The sequence below is a fragment of the Sceloporus occidentalis genome, unplaced genomic scaffold (genome assembly GCF_023333645.1).
Source record: "Sceloporus occidentalis isolate IW3139 unplaced genomic scaffold, rSceOcc1.0.p SCAF_12, whole genome shotgun sequence".
In the NCBI taxonomy this organism is placed as follows: Eukaryota; Metazoa; Chordata; class Lepidosauria; order Squamata; family Phrynosomatidae; genus Sceloporus; species Sceloporus occidentalis.
Window position 1 is genome coordinate 11,019,999 of NW_028316992.1, and position 22,945 is coordinate 11,042,943.

The 22,945-nt window shown below is 38.0% G+C and overlaps 1 protein-coding gene across 5 annotated transcripts in view; it reads right to left on the reverse strand.

Moving 5' to 3' along the window:
* LOC149305267 (F-box/WD repeat-containing protein 11-like) overlaps positions 1-22,945 on the reverse strand; it is a 93,438-nt gene that overhangs the window by 56,042 nt on the left and 14,451 nt on the right. Inside the window, exons 2-3 of one of the 5 annotated variants that reach the window (XM_089477648.1) lie at positions 19,669-19,748; positions 4,441-4,542 (exon numbers count right to left, since the gene is read on the reverse strand). The exons of 2 other annotated variants lie outside the window; for them this stretch is intronic. In XM_089477648.1, the coding sequence (XP_089333774.1) occupies positions 4,441-4,491 (51 nt within the window). In that variant the 5' untranslated portion in view covers positions 4,492-4,542; positions 19,669-19,748. The remainder of the gene's footprint in view (positions 1-4,440; positions 4,543-19,668; positions 19,749-22,945) is intronic. 2 more of the 5 variants (XM_089477647.1, XM_089477650.1) reach the window with 2 other exon arrangements.

The following is a 22,945-nucleotide window of genomic DNA, read 5'->3' on the forward strand; positions in this document are numbered from 1 at the left end:
ATAAAGTTGTCATAAACGAATGCATGCCAGTTCCTCCAGCCCATGATTGTATGCTCCAAAACAGAAGCAACTCTCAGTCTAGAGCTTCTAGCATGCCTTTCCCAACTCAGGTTCCCTGCAGAAAGCAGAGATTAAGTTCTGTAGAAAGCAGAGATTTAAGCTCTGGCCATCTGCTGACTGTCAGTGTGAGGAAAAATGGCACTGCAGCCAGGCCACATGGATGGAAGCTTATGAAATGAGCACAACTAAACCTCAGTGTCAAACACGTTTGCAATTTTCCCAGTCAATGAAAACCAGAGTTGGCAGTTTCCTTATTGAAGATGTACATGAAGCAGGGTAAACCATTATACCAGCCGAGTTTGCCTCCCCTTTTTCAACATTAAACTATGATGATAAAGGACAGTAATACAGCAAGAGCCGCTGCATTTATGCTATGTCAAAGAAATATAATATACTGCTATTGCAACTGCCTGCCCTTGCACTACGTATTCAGCAACAAAGGAATGAAAGAGAAAATGGGAAGGGAGAGCAAGAAATGGGGGGGGGAGATATTTGCCTTTTGATTAATTTTTCTCTAGATTGTTATCCTTCCATGTTTTCATGAAATCTTTTCCATGCCAGCATGAACTACAACATCCAAACAGTGACACACTTTGTTTTATTGTTCAATCTGCTGTAAATCATCAATTCTTGTGGATGATCCTGACTGTTTGCAGTAACAGTTCCCTCCCTCTACTTCCACCACTCGAATATAAAAGCATTTATAATATTTTCAAAACAACACATCAGTTACTTAAGCTTTTCTTTATCATAAAACATATGATGCATTTTACAAGCTTAAAAAGTTTTCTGATGTTATGTTTTTTGAGATGGCAGCAAAATTAATTGTATCTGATGTTCTAAATAAGGATTTATAGGTATATAAGTGGGAAAAATACTTTTTTTGTCCTTTAAAGAGATTGTTAATAATGTATTTGTCTTTTTCATTGCTACAAAATACAAAGCTAACATTTTCACTGGATTGTCAATTGTGGCTCCAAGCTCTTTTTCATTAATATTAAAAGTTAATTAAGTATTCAGTATGTGTGTGGAGGGTTAATTACCCCAAAAGGCACCAGATCCTGACTGATGTTGAAAGATATGCAAGACCAGCTCTGGTTAATACCTGGATGAGAAACCACCAATAAATACTAGGTGCAGTTATCTATATTTCAAAGGAAAGAACTGGCAAAGGAACATCTGATTATTCTTTGCCTAACAAAACAATATGAAATTCATGGGGTTGCCATAGGTTGACAAGCAACATGAGACACATACTCACACATGTGTATGGAAAAGACTAGGTGTAATGATCCCAAATGGCATTAGTTTGTTAAACTTCATTTTATAGACCACACTCATTAGATTTGTTTTAAAATGAACCATACATTCAGGAATTTTTTTATATTGATATTGACTTGTATGTTTCATACTGTAAAGAGCCAAGGGAAAATTGCAGCCTTGAAAGGCAGCTAAGAAATGTATTAAATAATAAATCAAATAATAGAAGTCTTATTTCTTCTCAGCACTAGATATTATCTAGCATTCTTTTGTCCAGTCACACAATTTGGAGAGACATTCTTGAGCATGGTCTGCTTGAATCATTTGGAGTCATTTCATTTCCTGGTCACCCTCAAAGGTCTTATTTGCTCCATCCTATGGGGAAAAGGAACAGGCCAGCCCACAGTTAGGAAGTTCCCCTCTCTGCATGGGGAAACTACATTTGTTCACAGGTTTTATATACAAAGATCATTCTTGCAACACAGAGATAAAAAATGCTGATCAAAGCTACAATTTAGGTGCAAGGGTAATGAAGACAATGAGAAAATCTTTGGCAGGGGAGTGTAAAAATGGAAGGCTGTTTTTCATTAATACAGTCTCACATTTATTCTCCCTAAAATTTCATATTTTTACAATACAAGTTTTATAGTGTCGGCCATGATATGCTTCATAGTTTAGGACGCAAACATTGCAATCCTACTGATTAACCTACCTATGCACATATCAAGGACAGATGCATGCTTTTTCATGTAGCAAACATAACTGGATTTATTCAAATGGCAAGACTCTTATGAAACAACCGTTTGTGTTCTTATACACACTACTTTCCACAACTGCTTGGTATTCCATAATACTGTAGTCAGTGTAACATTCTGTGAAGTTCAAAACCTGGTTATGAAAACACATATGCACTTAAAAAAAACATACATGAGGAGAAGATGTGGCCATTGGGATGAAAGAAAAGCAGTTACTTTATGGGGTGAGGAACCCTAAAAGTCATCCTTAAAGCTTGCCATTTGCTTTGTAATTATTAGAAAATATGGTATGTTTCCATTCTGGACACTGAAAAACATTCTGTGTAACACAACAAAAGGCCATTTATTTTTTCATTTGCATCCCACTTTTCTCCCCAAGTCAGGGCTCAAAAAATTTCATAAGGATTTTTTAAAAAGGTATAAATAAATATGAAGTTATGATATTAAAACACAAGTGAATAAAAAGTACTTTAAAAGCACACTAACTGAAAAAAATATAGCATTAAAAGTCACTTTTATCAGCAGCCAGTCAATCAACAAAAACCCGCTTGAATAAAAACACTGTTTTGGTTTTTTGTCTGCCATCAGTTCCTGAATCCCGTACCGACATTTAGTACCAAAAACAAGCAATTATTCAGCTTTAATATTTATGGTATATAATATGAAATAATTTTGTGTTTCAAGAAATACTGGAGTTATTACAATTATCCCTTGCATCTCATATTGTTATCCCATATCCCTTTATGCAACATAAATATAAGCCTGTAGGGAAGCTGGACCTTTCAGTAAAACATAATTTCATCAACTCCATTGACACACTCTATAGCAAGAAAGCATCAGAATGAGATTATTTTTATATATTGTGACTGTTTTAACATTTCTATAAAGTTTACTGCAAAGAGAGATATTAATCTGAAGCACAAACACTATATAAGGAAACACATTGTATTTACAGATCATATCAATGACTGTAATGAAGTGTCAGAAGCCAGACAGCATGCTTTAAAAGTTTTCTCACTTCCAACATGCAGGGAGGGCAAATAACATGCAGTCTTTCAAGCATGAAACCCTAAGAAATGATTCTACAAGGTCATAGTGGAAATGTGCATAACACTACAGAAGGAAAAAAAAACAGACAGAACAGCATTTGTTGGCTGTTCCTGTTTTCAGTAGAAATGTCAACGATCTGAGTGCAAATATGTTAAAAAGAAAGAGATAGATCATTACCACTCTTACTGCTTATTGTGTGACACCATAACAATATCTTATTTTATCAGCTCTTTAATTACACAGGGGGATATAAAATGTGGTTACCATCCTACCAATACAACATCACCAATGACCTTGTCAGATCAAGCACTGCTGTTGACACAAAGAATTATACATACCACATTCCACAGTTCTCTGAAACCACTGCTTTGTGTTTCAGAGAACTTGTGGATGAGAGTCAATGCAAAATATTTGAAAATAAACTTTGCTATCCTGGAAGTGAGGGGGATGCTATAGTACTATATCGAATTCTTATATATGACCACATGCTGCAGCCACTTAACCATGGTCAGGTTTACAAGCTGCTTTGCACATAGTTTAATTCAGTGGTTGGCCTTTCTCACACTATGGAAAAAATGCAATCAATGTGGTGATTTTCCTGTAAGTGTGTGAGAACTATTCCTAGATATCTGCCAAACTAATTATACTGCAAAATATCTACACCAAGAATACAGAACCTGCCACACCTATTTTGTCAAAAAAATTTCATCAGAAATTAAGAACTACAGTTGCTGCCACATTCTACTTATACAAAGTTAAAGTTACCATTGTTAGGGGGAAAATGAGCTAAACTTCTGTAAATCTTCGCTATCCATCCAAACTAGGCCGATCAACAGGACTTTACAATAACATTCTGTCACAATTTAACACTGGCAACCAAAAAAAAAAAAAGCTATTTATTTAACTATCTCTTTTTCCTAAACACTATAAAAATCTTCTCATAAGTATATGGGGTGAACACTGAGCAATCAGACTTCTGAGAACAGAATTAAGTTGATTTATAACTTTCTTATTTATTTGATAGCCGCACCCCCCACTCAGGCATCCATTTTCTAATATCATCAGTGCAGAAACTCAAAAACAAGCAACATGCAGCCCTCATTTACATGACAACTTAAACTGAAGGTGAAAAAAACAAACAAAATGCTTGTCTATTTCAAATTAGAATGACTGGTATCATACTCCCATGTGAACTGATGGAGGATCATACAGAAAACATTCATGAGACTAAACAATTTAAATTGAATCCAGAGAGATTTTAACAGTGACCACAGCATACGCATAACACATTTACAACAAGAAAGAAGAAAGGCACCTGGAGACATCTGACACTGGGCATGCTCTGCAGGCATCTCAGTGCGCACATGCTCTCTACCAGGTTGGAGCAGCCTAGCCACAAAGACCTTGGCACAGAACACTGCAGGATGACAAAAAGGAAGGAAGAGAAGAAGCTGTTAGATGCTACAAGTTACTAAACGCAGGTAACTTATTAGTACGTTAAAGTCAAAATGTAATTAACCAGTGGTAAGCAACCAACATCATCACATCTCATGCTTAACTATTTAGCTAAGTCATCAGTCAAGAGCTTAACAACTGCATATTCAACCGATACATTCTGAACCATACTTTGGATTGGATGAAGATTATGCAGCAGCTGCAGTTAATTGCCATTGAGATAAATGAATATTCAACATTATCATCAATTTCAACAAGATTTAGTGCAATTACCTTTAGTCCGCATCCAATCCATTGGAGTTTGCTACAAACCCCAGTAAAGCAGAAACAGGAGTCCTCAGTGGTTTATGTTCCAAATTATCTAGTAATTCTTCACTAGTCTTACCACTTCAATATTTCTGAGGTCAAACAAAAACAAATGGGAACTTTGACATAAGAAGGGAAGTCTACAGTGACTTCTTGAAGGCTCATTTATTATTTTTAAAGAAAAGAACTACCACACCTCAACAAATCACCCAAAAAGTTAAAAGCAAATCTGGTATGGGGATACAAATTCCACGTTTTATTCCCAAGTTTCTTAAAGGAAGTACTAAAATAATTTGCTATTGTATGTAACTCAGCATGAAAAAAGCTAGTTTCTTTGCAACTGTTTTATAATTATATATTCCAAGTCTCCTATACTTTATCACATATGCAACTAGAATGAATATTCCAGGTGTTTATGATTTATCTACTATTTAGATCTTCTAATTTTTTGGATAAGGTACAAATAACTAGCCAAGCAGGACTCTGAATATGCGGCCAAAGATGGCCAAGCTGTCATCCTTGGCACACAAGCATTAGATGCTTGATCTCAAAATACCCACCCACCCCTTTTCATTATTTCTTGCTGAGTAACATCCAATTCAACAGAATCCCTTTTAAAAAAATTAGAACTTTAAAATTTAAAAGACAGAGTAACAGGGGGCTTTTTGTTTGTTTGTCTTACAGGGATGGACACTGACAAAGAAAAGCCCAGTGTCTACATGGGCAAGTTTATCTCTACAGGTAGCACCTCCAGGGTCCCATAAACTTGTTTCTGTGCAGAAACAAAGGCAAAAGATCTAATACAGCTGTTGCACTTAAGTTTCTGCATCTCTCAAAATTTAAGGGATAAAGCATATCCAGAGAAGGATGACAATAATATTTGATTTGTCCAGATTCCCCCAACTGTACTGATAGGAAAGGCTGAAAGATTTTAGGTACTCGATCATTTTGGCTTCTAAAAAATTTGAAAATGTCACCTAGATGTAACTTCTTTTCCAACAATGTTTCGAGACATCAGCAGTGACAGCACTGTGTAATTCAAGCATACGTAATTTACTACTGCAGTATTTGCTTTCTTTGTAGTAGATCCCATTCTTAATCCCTGGTCTCTCCAGTTAAAAAGGATTTCAGTTAAGAAAGCTAGAAAAGGTCTAATTCAATGTGGGCAGAAGTGGATGAACTGAATCAATTTCCTACCTCAGTATAAGTCAGCACGTGTGTGTGTGTGTGTGTGTGTGAGAGAGAGAGAGAGAGAGAGAGGGAGAGAGGACTGACATGCTCCACTGAGAAAGGGGCTGATGCTCTAAAACATTTGGGAAACCACAAGGGCCTGCTGGCAGAAGGGTAATCGGTTAAATTCACCCTGCTTTTCCTACAGGCAGAGACCCATGAACAGAATACTGATAGTAATACAAACATATTTATTGCAGTGCTGGAAATAATCCGTACAGGAATGCTAGTACATCAAATTTACAAATAGTATTTATAAAGCACTGAGTCATCCCAGTTTGGATTTTATCATACGACCACATTGATAAATTGCACTGTCATCTACTCCTTTGGTTGCTACCATTTTCCTCTCATTAAACATCTGGTGCCTAGTATTCAAAGTAATAAATACGTTGCATAGCACCTCAAATACCTAGGTGCCGAATTGACAAAAGGGAAGTAGTTTCAGGAACAATGTCCAGTTTTTAAAACCCTGCACAAATCTGGCCTTATCCTCAAAGCAAAAATTCAAGAAATGTCATCCTAGCTTTTAAAAAAAAAATTATTATTATTTTTACCTTGGCCTTTCTAATGAACTCCAAGATCTGTTGGAGTACAACTCTTAACATATCCACCCAGCATGGTCTTGCTGGAAATTAGCAAGTTGGGGAAGGTTGACATAAATGAAGCAGAGGAATTTAATTCCTGAAGAAGGCTAGATTAGTTAAAGCCCCCCCCCCCATGCTTTCTTTTTAAAATTCACTTAGGAAGGGTTCAAAGGATATTTAAAATAGACAGAACCATTCATCCACCACTCCTACCCCTTAACCAGAGGTCAGATCATTCACTGGGTATGTTTTAGTTGTGGATGTCCTGCACTGGTAGGGAGCTGGACTGAATAATTTCTTGGGACACTTCTAAGGCTACACATTTATAATTCTATTATAAGACTTGTATGTATTAATCCAGATCACAGTGGACTACGAGACAAAGGTAGTGCTTGCACAGATGTCATAGAAAGGGCAAACCAATGCTTCCAAGAGAAGCAAAAAGGAACTCAAACCATTTCTACCACTATTAACAGTCAAGCTGACCTGAACAAAATCCTCATTATGGACAAAAATATGAGTGCTATCTACCACCTATAAATTTATTTATGTTCCTAATGGTATAGATGTTACAATTTTACAAGCGGTGCTTCACTGTGCTAAGAATGGCAGAAAGAAAGAAAGAAAGAAAGAAAGAAAGAAAGAAGGCTGCACTCTAAACAATGTATTCCTTTCACGGTGAAAGGAAACACAAGCTCACTCAGCAATGGACAAAGTTTGATCTAAATGCACTGGTAGCTATTTGGGTAAATTGCAATAGATGAGCAAAGATCTGTGATTCCCAACTGTTAGACAACTGCAGAAACAAAATGACTAACCACTCTTCCCTAAATTATACTTATGAAATGAAAAATGCATAAAGGAACCAGAATTGATTCAGTTCTTTTATTCTAACTGTACTGTATATTTTTTATACCAGGCTCTGGCTGGTGAAGCTTGAGAAAAGTAGATCCTACAAGCCAGAAATTGGCTTGCTTCTCAACTAGCTTGCTTTTGACTGAACTCAGATGGAACAGAAGGAATCAAAAACATTAATGAAGACAGGCACAGATTATGAGTAAACCAAATTATTTTAACTCTAAAACATAAACACTACAGTTCCATGTCATGATTAAGGAACATATGCCCTGCCTAAACAGTGACATGAAGTATGGTTGCAAGAATTTGTTTTGTCAGGGAATTCATTTCTCTAATAAACTGGACCTGTTTGGAGAGGTAAAGAGTACACATGAGCACCTGCACTATTGGTCAAGAACACCATCCCAGTATAGACTTTCCTGCAAAACAGCAGATTTCCTAAAATGAACAAAATGAAATAAAAAGATGTAGATTTATGTACAGCTTTGCTTTCCAATAATCAAGTGAAGATATAAAGTTATCTTTAAAAATTAAAGAATTCTATGTTATCCTGTTCTTTAACTTATCCTCTTTTGCATTTGAAGATTGATTCTTGAACTAAAGCCTGTTTTATTTCTCTGCAATGTGGCTACTCCACTTGTAAGCAATCATGCAAAACTGTATTCACTCAAGTTTTGCTTAGTCTTTGAGCTGAGAAGGCTCTCCAAATGTCAGTGCTGTCCTAGAAGCTGCCTTACATTAACTTAGTTATTTACCCAGTGGTGTTGACTCCTAAGGAAACTGTTTCAATTCTGAAACCAGGGGTGATTTGATTTTAATGATTTCAATAATCAATGAGGAATATTTTATTTACCCATCATCTTTCAGTAAGAACATTACAGTTTAATATAACTTGAATAGATATACTATTGACCTAGCCTCTTTTATTAATTACTGTAATAAAGTCTGGATATCTGATTTTATTAAAAAAACATTTTTTAAAAACACAGATATCCCTCATCTCTGTCAAACTTAACTAAAACTGATACCTTCTGTATCTAAGCAGCTATTCTCCCATGTGACTGATTTGCCTTCCTGAAATACAGAACAGTTAGTTTTATGAACCACAACTCTCAGATGCACAAAAACTGCCAACATGAAAAACAAAGGTGGACAAAATGCACATTTTCAAGCATGTTAACACCCAAGAATGCCTGCCAGTGAACATTTTTCTAGACATTTTCATCCTATATTGAGGGCTTGAATATCTAAACATCAAGGCAATAAGGTCAGTTGCATAAAATTAAAAGTAGCTTCATGAAGCTAAATAAGAATGTGTTTCTCAATGAAGGATAAAAAGGTTTTCTTGTGATCAGAGAAGATAGTTCACTTAAATTAATGTAGGCTCTCCTGGCTCCAGCATTCACTTCTCCCTGACCAGTAACTGAAGACTGCTCCCAATCTCTTCTGAGACAGAAGAGAAGATGACAGTAGCATCTAACAAACCCCAAGTATCTTAGAATATTATTAAAGCTCTGAAGAAACACATTTAATTGCAACCTCTCAATCAAAATTTGTAACATCTAACAAACCCCAAGTATCTTAGAATATTATTAAAGCTCTGAGGGGAACACATTTCAATCAAAATTCTCAAATAGCAGATAGTTGGAGGCTGATGAAATACACAGATGATGTCAGTTAAACTGTTATTTGAGGCACAAACATACTCAGAAGAACAAGCAAAACACATGAAGAGAGTAGAGTGTAGAAATCCCTGAACAAGAACATCATATTTCACATGTATGCACTACCAAGATTTTCTACACACAGAGCTCCAGTGACTAATAGTGTAAAAGCAATGTCTTGCTGTCCTACCTAACAACCCTCAATAAAAACTGTCTTGAAAGTATGATCAAAATCTATATATCATGTCTGTGACAACATTTTGAATCTTATCATTAGAGACAATTGACCTGGATAGTGTGCATTATTTCATGGTGGAGGTGAAAGTTATTTCCACTTAAAAAGTCCAGGCATACCTATTTAAAATAAATAAGTCAAATGAGTTGTCTGCCCCATCTCTACTCAATTATGTTTATAAGATGTTTTAGATACAATGCAGAATAAAACTGTAGGACAGGAAAAGTGCAGCTGACATTTTGGTCTACAAGTTAGACCATTAACAGATGCAACTAAAACCATATTGTACACTGTCAGCCCTCGGTATCTGTGGACTTGCCATTCAGAGATTCAAGCATCTGCGGACAGCAAGCCCGTGTTGTCCCCAATGGTGGTGTGTGCACGTGGCTGCACCGCTATTAGGGACAGCCCCCTTCCCATGGCAGAGCATGAACACAGTTGAGTTGTCATTAAGTCCTGCACTGCCACTGGGAGCAATGGGGGGCTGTCCCTAATAGCAACATGACCACGTACACGCACCACCATTGAAGTTCCGTTTTCCCTAGTGGTGGTGTGGCAGCACGCACAAACCACCATTGGGAATAACAGAACTTCAGCATCCACAAATGTTGGTATCCCCTGTGGATACCGAGGGCCAACTTTATTCTGATCTTTTTTTGTGAGAGGATGACCACAACTAATTCCTACTCCTTTTATAGATGACAAATATACTCACTCTCCTTTTTCCTAACTTAACAGGAAAGTGTCTATAACTCTGAAGAGAAAAGCAAAGGGTTGCAGCAACCCATGGCACACCTTGGATAGTCCACCACCAGTAACACCACCATCATTGCCTCCACATCTGACAGGAACCCTGGAGGAGACACAAGCACTGGCCGGAATTTTAAGGCCTGCTGAGGAACACAGATGGAGCCTGCATTAGCTGTCTGAGGTTTTACCCCCTCCCTCTTTTAAAACATCCCTTATATCACCAGATACAACAGGCAACAACCTCAATAGTGTTCCAGTACTCATCAAAATACAATTTTCAAAAATGATTTGGCAATGCATCTATTGTTTTTCATAAACAGTTTGCTGAGGCCATTTGATACTTCTGTAAATTTTTGTAATGTAATTTCATTGATGACTTCATAAATTCTGCACACTGCCCTGGAATTTTGATAATGAAGAGTGGTGTGTGTTCACAGGTGCACAGATATGTGTATGCACATACATAAATTATACATTATATAGCTGGCTCTCCATATCCATGGATTCTTTATCCACAGAGTCAACCATCAAAAACTTGAAAATATTAAATATATATATTCCAAAAGGCAAACTTTTATTTTGCCATTTTATATAAGGGACACTATTTTACTATGTCAACGTATTTAATGGGACTGGAGCCACCACAGATTTTGGTATCCACAGAGGGTCCTGGGACCAAACCCTAGCGGATACAAAGCTCATAATGAAAACCAGCATGGTATAGCAGTTTGGGAGCAGGATTACATCTCTGCAGACCAGGGTTCAAATCCCCACTCAACCATGGAAACCTACCAGGTCACCTTGGGCAAGTCAAACTCTCTCATCCTTAGAAGAAGGCAAAGGCAAACTCTCTCTGAACAAATCTGGTCAAGAAAACCCTATGACAAGTTCACCTTAGGCCGGGTCATTATTAAGTCAGAAACAACTTGAAGGCACACAACAACAACAACAAATAATAATCATAATATCATCACATAGTGCTTTGGAAATTCTTCTGAGTTTCAAAAACATGGTTTGCCATGCCATATGGCATGCTGCTCCAGGAAGAAAAGTCTTAAGGCCCTTTAGGGCCATGGATAAGTTCCATAGTTCTTGAGAATCTGATCCTTGGTCTAGTATCCCTTTCACCTCCTGCAGACCTCTTTCAGTAGCAACACTACTGATACAGTCAAGAAAAGTAGCCTCCCGTGAACAAAGCCCTAAAGCAAGAACCTCCACAGAAGATGCTGAGCTCCATACAGTACAGGGGAAGACAATACATCTCTGAGGAGAGAACACCTGGACTCTCTTCGTTCCTTCCACATTTTGTCCACATCAAATGTCCAGTCGTTAGACACCCACAACAGTATGGATGACCCTGGATCAGATGTTGCCTCTAAGATTTTTATTTAAGGCCTTATAGCCTTATTAAATATTACATTCCGTATAAATAATAAATTATGTTAATTATGTTAATTATGTTCTGTACAAATAATCCACTTTGTCACCTATAAGAAAGAGAAACAATAAAGAATTTTCTCATCTTCATACACATCCTTTCTAGATTTTACGTGCAGTATACAGTATATGCATGCATCTGTTAGCAATGCTATGCCTGAGCACACCTACATCATACAAGCTGTAGGTGTAAATTCTGGCTATTAAACAATACCAGCCTTATTATGAGCTGACTGTGCAACGGAGCAGACCATTTGCAAATTCATCATTTCTACCTGAAGGTAGGAATTTGCTCTAACTGAGCAAATGAAGGTTGCTCACAGGAATTCAAAAACACTAATATCAAAAATTCATGGAATAACAGCAATAAAAAATACTGAGCACATGGAAATATTTAACACCATTACCTAATTGCAGTGATTTGATTTGTGTAAGATACAGGTATATCACAAGAACCGACATCAGACTATCTGTTCCATCTATACCCATAACTTGAGGGCACAATACACCACACCAGAAGTCAGGTACCATACTACAGGTGGGAGAGAACTACCAACCTAGCTAGGTACTATTACCATTTCTACTATATTGCACCAACTTTTAAGAGTGCAAAATGTATCAAAGTGGTCAAGCACACTGTTCTAGTCATAAAGGACAGGGTTTTTGTTTTGTTTTTTGTTCCAAATTGGTGCCCCCCCCCCCTTAAAACATGGACAAGAGTGTTTAGCAGTAAAATGGTGGAAAACTATTGCAAATAAAATGTGACATAGAGCCACTTCAATTTTCCTCATTTTTTTTCTATTTTACATCCCCATCTACAATCAATGCACATTATAAGAGAGTTTCTAATACTAAACTGATACTCATTTCAACCACAGCATATAGAAACATGGTTTCATATCTCACCTTGTACCAATGAATGCCACCTGATCTACAAGTTTTTCAGTTTTGTTCTGTCCTATTTGCTTGTTTAACAATATACTTTTGGCTGAAATCCCTGAGCCATGAAACATACTAGCCTGCTTTTTTCACTAGAACCTCCCTATGCCACTACAAACAAGTATCACAAGTAACACCATGTTGAAGTGTGGTCTTCACCACAGGGCATACTGAGAGGACTGATGAAAAGCAGCATGACAGACTGTGTGTGCCTTCCACATTCCCATCCAGAACTTCTTCCCTTAGCCTTGCACATTGTCCATGCTTTGAGCACAGGCAATGTGCAAAATACAGAAAGTGAGGGGCTAGATGACTCTGAGAGAGTCATTCACAGGGTTTCCATGCCCCTAATATCTTGTTGCATAAAGGAACTGGGGTGTGTGAACACTGTTGAGTCTTAGAAGAATCCTGTAAAGAGCTTGGAAAAACTGCTTTAAGGACTACAAACACAACAGTCCCACATTCCTGAATGTTTCTGAGAGCTTTAGTCCAAAACACTAATTATTCTGAACTCTAGTCCTGTGTATGAAGGCAAGTTGATATTTATGAACATCTCTGTTCATAAAACAATTTAGGTATTTACTTAGGGTGAAAAGACATGATGTAGCCACAGTCTAGTAATAAGCTTGCAGTCATTTACAAACCAATAGCATTTCAGGATATACAGTACCCACTTTGATAATGCTCAAATGGTCAATATGGCACACCCATTTCTACATGAAAACCATATTAATAACTTTGGTGCATCTAACATCACTGATATATGTGTAGCTCCACTTAGAAAATCAAAACACAATTTGTAAGAAAATATTGGGCTGGTTTGTACGTAATAATAAACTGTAGTTTAACATTATAGGAACAAGTCTGATCTGTTCCCAAGCTCACATGTAACCATACTCCTGCAGCAGAAAAGGTCTGCCACCACACTGCAGAATTAATGCAGTGTAACACCATTTTAACTGGCATGGCTCTATCCTGCAAAATCATGGGATTTGTAGTTTTTTGTAGCATCAAAGTTCTGACAGAGAAGGGTGAATAGTACACAAAACTACAAATCCCAGAATCGCAAAGCATTGTGCCATGGCAGTTAAAGCAGTGTCAAAATGCATTAATTCTGCAGTGTAGATGCAGCCAAGAGATTTGGAAGCTTTCTCTTACTTTTAACCAAAGCTAATCATATAATCTAAATAAAGACAGACTGTAGTTAATCTTAATTATGGCCAGTGAAAACAAATAACATCACATGGTTTATGAAGTGTACTGTATATACTCATGTATAAATCTAGAAGTTTTAATCAAAAAATTGACCCCAAAAACCTGGGTTGACTGTAAGTACAGTACTTTAACTCTGATGAATAAAGGTACCGTCCTCCTCTCTGAGTAGGGTGGCGAAATTTAATCTATGCCAGGAGCACCTAAAAGAAGACTCTCTCTTCTGACCTTTTAGAATGTCTGGGTGGGAAAATGGTGAAGGTGATGGCTCTATTGCACTCCCCCACAAAAGAAAACCAACAGGAATTGAACTTTGAAGGATATGAATAAGATATTTGTATATGTTTCCCAGCTTTTTGGGATTAACACATTTAAGTTAAAGGTTATAATCATTACGAAGGTAGCCACCATTTTCTTTGCTTTGTCTTTTCATCCTTTTCGACATGTGCATACTTTCTTAGCCCCACCTGCGCCTGGTAATCTCCTGCACACATTGCACAGCCACAATTTACCATAGGTCCTTCCTCATCCATTCAGTCTTTTGAGGGAGCACAAACCTGCTAGAATTTTGTAAATTATTTTGCATAATTTTCCTTTGCTTTGTCCCAAACCCAGACTCAGTATATTTTTAAAAACATGGCTCCTAATGTCTTTACACTGCAGAGCAGAGGAGAAGAGAGATGGTGAAACAATCCAAGCCCACATCTGACAGTTGTCTATCAAACGCACAACAGACATTCAGCCCATCCCAAACATCAATATAAATCTGATCGGCAATCCAAACTAATATACAGTGGTACCCCGGGTTACGAAAATAATTCGTTCCGCCGCCGCTTTCGTAACCCGAAAGGCTTTCGCAAGCCGAAAAGCCATAGGCGCTAATGGGGAAAAGCCGCGATTTGGTGCGAAATAGCGCCGAAAAGCACCAAAAGTTTTTTCGTAACCCGAAAAAACATTCGTAACGCGGTTTTTTTAAGTAGATTTTTTTCGTAACCCGGAAATTTCGTAAGGCGGCGCATTCGTATCCCGGGGTACCACTGTAGATGCATTAAATCAATGAGATTATGGTGGGTTACAGACCGCCCGTTTGGGGCGGCCTGCACCCGCCCCTTTGCCCGGTGTATCGGGGCCTCAGCTGCCAGACCAGCAGCCTCCGAGGCCCCGATCCGCCGCTTTGCAGGCTGCGGGGAAGCGGCAAAAGGCCGCTTCCCCATAGCCTGGAAAGGTGTGTCCTTCGGGCTTCAAGCCCCAAGGACACCCCGCAGTGGCGGGGAGGAGAAAGGGGCCACTTGGCCCCTTTCTCCCTTGTGTCGCTGGGCGCAGCCATCTGAAGGCTGCGCCCAGCGACGCAAAGCAGGAAGGAGCTCCGAAACGGAGCTCCTTCCGGGGTCGCGCAAAAGGCACCATAGGCGCCCTGGCGTGGCCCCAATACATCACAACAGCACCACCTCGTTTGGAGGCGGCGCGGTCGTGATGTATTGATGGCGGTGGCCTTGTAGAAATGAGGATACTTTGCTGCTGTTCAGTGTTACAGTAAGCATGGTATAAAACTGTGTCGAGGAAGTATATTATTGCAGCTACTTCACAGTGGGTACTAAAGTATCTTCTCAAAATAGGAGATATAAATGATCATATTTTTTTTAAAAAAAATTAACCTGTTTTCTGCTGTATATTTGGCATGTATATATTTGCAGAATTTAACAGACCTATTCCATACAATGTAAAATCTAAACTGGACATGCGAACAGCTACACCATGCAGTTAATCAGAAACTAACTCCAAGGTCTTGGTTGCTGGCTTTAACAATCATGATCATTAGTATTTATAATATGGTACATTACACATTGAATTGTTATGAACATGACAACAATCCTGCCAGATAGTTTACTATTACCCCTCACTGGGAGCAGGGGGGAGGTGTTGAGAGAGATCAGACTAAACAATGCAACTTAATGAGTTCATATAGAGGAAAATGGCTTGCTATATTAAACAATCAGCTAGTGCTAGCTCTCCACAGAGGCAAAGAATTTAGTTGCACATGCTTTCTCAGCAATGTGCTAATTTTTCTGAAAGTGGGATCAATATATCAGTTTTGAAACATCTCTTTCTAAAAAGCACAAATTCATTCTACAAGACTAGATCTATGCTACTGTTTACTAAGTGTAAAATAATGTGAGACATGCAATCTCCTGTGTGCAGTGATCCTTATATTTATTAAAGAGGGAGTAATGTTGTTTCTCCCATGGCCTGAAGATGTTTTGTTTGTTTTTTTTTTAAAAAAAAAACCTCACAAAAAGTCTACAAAGTTACCAAGTAGGCTCCAAAAGTGAGAAAAACTCAAAAAAATAGCTAATCCTGCAGATGGTAAAGTTTTGCTAATTTTTCTTTCCTACATTATTTCAATAGGGTTGGGCAACGCCTCGAATACCTGAGGGAAAGCTACAAGCGGGGAGCCTTCACTCAATCCTAGATTCCTCCAGAAATGAAATATAAACTTTTACATTGTAAACCCATTCCTAGATCCTGCACCAGAACAGTAGAGGTGAGAATCTTCTAACACTCCAAATGTCATTCATTGCAAGGCCCAGAAGCCCTAGCCAGTATTGCCACTGTGGCAGAGAAAGGATTTGGGTTTACAAAGATCTGGGCAGGCTATGAAAGGATACAGACTCTCAAGCAAACCTTGACTATTAAAAGAACATTAAAAAGCTTACTGAGGACTTTCCCCACTTCTGCAACTGCTGCTAATGTGATTGGACCCACATTAAATCCCAACTCTAGGTAGGGAAACTGTCTACCATACTTAAGGAGGCATACGCTGGCCTACGTCCTTGGCCATCCAAGTACTAACCAGACATGACCCTACTTAGCTTCAATGATCAGAGAATATCTGGTGCCTTTACAGTATTTAGGTCCTCAAGACATCTTACACAGTAACAAATTTACTGTAGTATAAAGTTGATGAAGCAGATACAGTCTACTCATGCAATATTTGAAAAGATGTCCTATTGAGGATGAAGCAAGCTTGTTTTCTGCTGCTCCAGAGACTAGGATACAGAACAATGGATGCAAACTACAGGAAAAAAAGATTTCACTTCAACATTAGGAGGAACTTCCTGACAGTAAAGAGTTGTTCAATAATGGAAAATGTGCCTTGGAGTGTGGTGAAGTTTTTAAAAAGAGGCTGGGTGGTCATTGGTTGAAAGTGTTTTGACTGTGTATTTCTGCATGGTAAGAGGCAGGACTGGATGACCCTTGTGGTCTCTTCCAACTCTGTGATTCTATAATAAACATCTGAGCCATAGGACATTGCTGTGTTTGCCATTACAATGCCAGTTTAGATTGAGAGGTGGATGTAAAAATCACTGTGCAGAATTTATTATTCATAGACTCTATCTAGAGGCTAGAGGTTAGCAGCCACCCTGAAAAGCACTTGATGCTTAACAGACCAAGGAGTGCAGCAAACCAGTAACAACCTTGAAGAACCATTGAGGAAGACAAAAGAAAGGAAAGGATTTAAGGTCAGGAACAACTTCAAGGCCAACAGTGAATTTTGCATTATAGAGAACTGATCACACACTGAAAATTTCTTGCAATCAGAGTAACTCGATGGAGTGTAACTACCAAATAGCCTAGTAACTTTCAAAAAGCACCTGCACAAGATGTGGCAAGAATACATTTCATAATTACTCATTAGAGCTTATGAAAACATGGCTAGCAAGCAACATCTTTTAGACAGCCTCATCATTCACACTATAGAAGTAGGAAATCAGTGAATCAGCACTTTTGTCCAATGATGCATTCAGCTGTTAACAGAATGTTTACCTGAGTACCAACACTCAAAATGGAAGAACTCTAGAAAAGAAATTCTCTCATATCAGTGTTCCTATGATACCTGGGAAAGACCATGCTTGTCATAGTGGAAGTGGGGAAGTAGCTCTTAACACCTAAAAACAAAAATCTGAAGACAACTCCTTTTTTTTCCTTTTAATTTTTTTAAATTAAACTGAAATCTGTCATTCCACTTAGAATTTACTATCTTCTTCTGCAGAGCAGCCAAATGCGGCTTCAGCACAAGGTTGTTACTGAGGCATCGCACAAATCTTTCTAAAATTCTTACATGCCATTATCAGATGTTTCGTCTTAAATCCCATTGATAATCCCAATTTGAGTAGACCTGCTGAACTGTTCAATGGTGTGTCTGTGTGTGTGCATGTGTCTTCAAGTTACCTGTTGACTTATAGCAACCCATACCATTTTCTGAGGTGCTTCCGCACTGCAGAAATAATCTGTTTTGACCACTTTAACTGCCATGGCTCAATGATATGGAATTCTGGGAAATGTAGTTTGTTATGGCACCAGAGCTTTGCAACCCACCAATTCAATGGGTTTACTGTAGTTATGACTACCTAAGGGCCTCAAATTGCCAACTTCATACAGAATATTCTTCCAAAGTTTGCCAAGTTAGCAAGGCCTGGTTGCTCGGTTTTTCCCAACTGCTTGCACTTTAGATGTATCAGTGTTCTGAAGACTGACTGTCCCCACTGTCTCACAGGGGAACAAATGCAGAAGCTATAATACAGTACTATACTGAAACCAAGAGGAAATATTTTGAAAACCAAAATAAATTCTCTTTTGTTGTTATTGTGGACATAAACCAGACCTGTTTCTTATAAAACACTTTTGAGTAAAGTAGCGCAAGACACTGTGGTAATGTCCACATTAGTAGCTGTGGTAGCCACATGTAGATAATGTAAGGGATAGATAAGAAATCTTCACAAAGAAACTAATAAGAGCTGAAAAAATGTTTAAATGTAGCAGGCTTGTTTTAATAACAAGTATCATAAAGACTCTTTGGTTTATAGTAAAGCAAATTTATATGTTTCTATATGTTGCAAAGAGTACTTTGCCCAGTGATTCTAGAAGTTTTCAAAAGGCACTACGCAGGCGCAGTAGAACCCATTTGTATGATTCACAGAGACCATGAAGAAGAAATATATTACCCTCTTCTCTAGCCTCTTTCAGGTTAAAGAATTACGTCGACAGTCACTGACTATTGCTACCAGAAAGCAAAGGCTTACAAAGTAGCACTCCATATCCAACATTTTCTAAATATTTTTAAAAATTGATTTAGACTATGCCCTTAAACATACTTACTTTCTAGGAAGTACGTTCCACTAAAGATAGGGGGACCTTTTCTTCTATTTTTATGTATAGCATTCAAAGATGTTCTTACTCTGCTGGGTTTATTCAGAACATGTCACTCCACTGTATTTCAAAATCAACCTATCTGACACTGGCTAAGGAACTGCCAAACCACCTCTAAGTACTCCTTGCCTAAGAAAACCCTATGAAAGATTCATGGGGTTGGCATAAGTCGACAGGGTACCTGAAGGGACATACACACACAAAAGACATGTTATTTTGAAAACTGAGGACTGTCGCACCACTGTCGCCTTATGAAAAGTGAACAAGTGAATTACTAAAAGTGAATAACTATTCCTTGCACCTATGGAACTTTAAAATTGCAGGAAAACCTAGCCTTCTGTTGAATATATGGGGTGAGTGTGTGTAAAAGAGCCATTTGCACATACTTGTACTTTTCCTTTAAGAAGAGAGATCTAGTCATTACTCAGAATCCACAACTGAGTCCCTACCCAATTTCATCAGAAGACAATTTAGAAACCCTCCATGAGGAAAGAGCTCAGTAAAATAAATATCTATTAAATACTGATATATCTATTTGTATATACCTTTTAAATAGCTATAATAATTTAAGTTTTAATATTGTGCAAACTTTATGTTGCAAAAATTTGTCTATTTACACAACTACACAAATGTAACACTATTTAGTACAGGGAATTTCTTACCTGAAACTCTGTTTCTGTGCTTCAGATCCACCAATCCAGAATGAATGGCAATTCGATTGGGGTTTCCTTTTCACACTTGTCTGTCAAAAGAGAGCAGCCAATCATCTTCAGCTTGGTGTATCTACTTCTTTTCTTGAACGAAATCCCAATATGCACTCCTAATGCTGTTAGAAAGACAAGGAAACCTGTACATCTGGCAGGGTTCCAGTAGGCATTAACTCAGAGGGTTCACCGGATTGGTGGATCTAAGACAAGAAACTAAATTAAAGAGAAGAAATTGCAGTTCTTCATACCTGAGTCAACCAATCCTGAGCAAGTGATTACAGATTTACCATCCATATACACTGAAACAAACAGCTACAGCACCTCAACCATCAGTTCAGGTCTAGGAAAGGCATTAAGGACCATTTCAAGATTACAAACATATAAGCTTTGCCTCAAAATACAAAGTACAAATGGACAAGCAACTGCAGACCACAGCCAAACAGTTAAGAACACACACACACACACATATACCAAAAAAACTACTACTGAAACTCCTCTGAGTTTTGAAAGACATTTGATTATTGTGGAAGGCAGGGGAATACTATTCAAGATACATTCCCCTAAAATTCCCTTGGGCTCAGAGAACTAGCTGCTTTGTTCTTTGGATTACATCCTGTGAACAATGTGGTCCATCTTTATGGTCAAGGGGAAAATTGTACGTGTCATCAGTTTGTTCTTAACCAATGATGTTTACAGCTGGAGGCAGACATAATGTCAAACAGTGGCTTGACAGTACAGCTGAATGACAAAGTGGTGAACATTATTACTATTATCTTTCTCAAAAATATAAGGAAAGAAGAAAATGAAATAAGCATCTGTTGCTAAAATGACTGAAAGCATACAGCAACATCCACCACAACAGCACTTTCACAAAAAGAAATTATGCCGCCACTGGAACTGTCAGAAACTAAAGTAATAAAAGAAGCAAAACTACTGCTCTCCCAGAACCTAGAATCAGTTAGGACAGCAAGAACTTTAGTTAGTAGTGCAAATGAATGAACCTATGGTTCTAAGAGGGGAAATTATAATAACCTTGTCTTGTATGGAACTAGTTAAGTCAGGTTCTTGACAAACTTTCCAATGCTATGTTTCTGTTTATTTTAGTTATTTACTTCCACTACAAACCAGCACCTTTGGCCTACGAGACAAAATGCACATCATCATCATCATCATCATCATCATCATCAAGTAATATTCAAATACCAGTGTCCTAAAAATCATGGATATAACTATGACTTAAACCATTCATGTAGGTTTGCCTATAATCAGGTACAGGTAGCTTTGGTAAATGAAAACGGACATGTTCCTGAGCATTACTTCGTTTGACAAAAAAATCTGGTACCAGAGGCAGAAATAACATGGAAAGAACAGGGATAGATTCCTAAACCACAAGAAAGAACAGTTCAGTTTCAACAAACTTTTTATCCAAAAATAAGCAATATACACATGTGCAGTGAAACAACCATCCTTGCATAAATAAATAAAAACTTTCTGAACCTCCTAGAGACCACTTGAAAGCCTTTTTTTCCAAAAAAGCATCCAAGGATGACTTTTTTCCTTTCATCAGCCTCCATTTTTCTTATGATTTTCCGCATACACACACAACTATAGAAGGATCACCTGGAACAGAATCTCATTCTTTCCCAGCTCAAGCTGCACTGCACTGTTTACTGCAGACACACTTCAGCAATCCAACACTGAAAGTCTATTCCTCCAGCCTCCCTTCACCACCCTCCCAATGCTGATGCTGCTAAAAACTGTACAACTAGACAGTCAATGAGGAAAGGGATGATGGGAACTTTGCAGAAAGAAATTAATCTGTCATAAGATTGATTAACTGAAGTATGCCTGTAACCTTATGAAAAACTAACCTTTCCTTGCACTGGATACCTACCAGTACATCAAATTCTTGATATGTCACATCTAGCCCCCTTACAGATACTGCCAAGACTATCCTGTTGTAAGGGTCACTGAATATTTGTTATCACAATGCTGAATGCATTGAAGGTGATAGCCTTCACATGGTCTGAAAGGAAACCTCAGTGAAACTCCCAGAATGAAAAACATTGAGAATATCAAGAAGTGCCACTTACTGTACTCCACATAGTTAACAAGAAGGAAGTTCTTTTCCTGTTTAACTATTCTTCATCATATCGTGATTACAGAATGGCAGCATTTAAAGCATGGTTGTTAATTGTGTGGTCTTCCGGAAGCTGCTGAACTATAATTCCCTGCAGCCCTAAGCAGCATGATCAATTGTGAGGAATGCTGGGAGGTGTAGCTCCACCATATCTGAAAGTCCAAAGACTTCCCACCCCTTATTTAAAGGAAAATAGATGCCACATGTCAATATCTTCTGAACGAGTAACCATATTATTCTGTTACAGCAAAATAACCAAGTGTTTATGGTTGGGACTGAAGACAGAAAGATCAGAGGGAAATTAAATGCACCAACTGACCTCACTATCTACAATCCCATCTGCAACCATATGGACTATGTGTATATCCAAAACACTTGGTTACATACCATGCTTCTGATGAAATGAATAGTTGTCCATGAAAACTCATGCTTTAATAAATCTGAGGCGTCTTTAAGGTTCCACGGGAATTTCTGCTGTTTATACACCAACATATATCCAATTCATAAAATAAATGTTTTCAGTGTGAGAATATTTCTCACTCAGCATGAAGGAATAATCATTATTTAATGTAAGACACAGATATACTAATAGAGCTAGCATGATGCAGTGGTTTCTTTGTTGGACTAGGACTCTGGGAAACAAGGGTTTAAATTCCTGCTTGGATAGGGAAACTCGTTGGTGACCTTAGGCAAGTTATACTCTCTCAGCCTCAGAGGAACACAATGGCACCTTCCCCAAGAAAACTTCATGACCCTAAGTCAAAAATTACATGAAGGAACAACAAAAATCACATAATGTATTTTCTGACATGTTGGAGGTTCCTTAAGGATTTCTAACACAAGCACAACTAGACTGCCAGTTTATCACCTCCACCCCAAGCTAGTTCCTTTAGTAATTAAACAGAAGCTCTAGAGCAGCTTTCCACTCATAATTAACCAACACAAGACAGGTCATTTTAAGTCATAGGAAAATGTAAGACATAATCTTGCATGAAAGAATGCATTTCCCCCCTCTCTACTAGCAGAAACTGAATGTGCCCATTCACAAAAGCAGCTGGATTTCAAACCCTGAAGGCCCAGCCAGCATGGTTA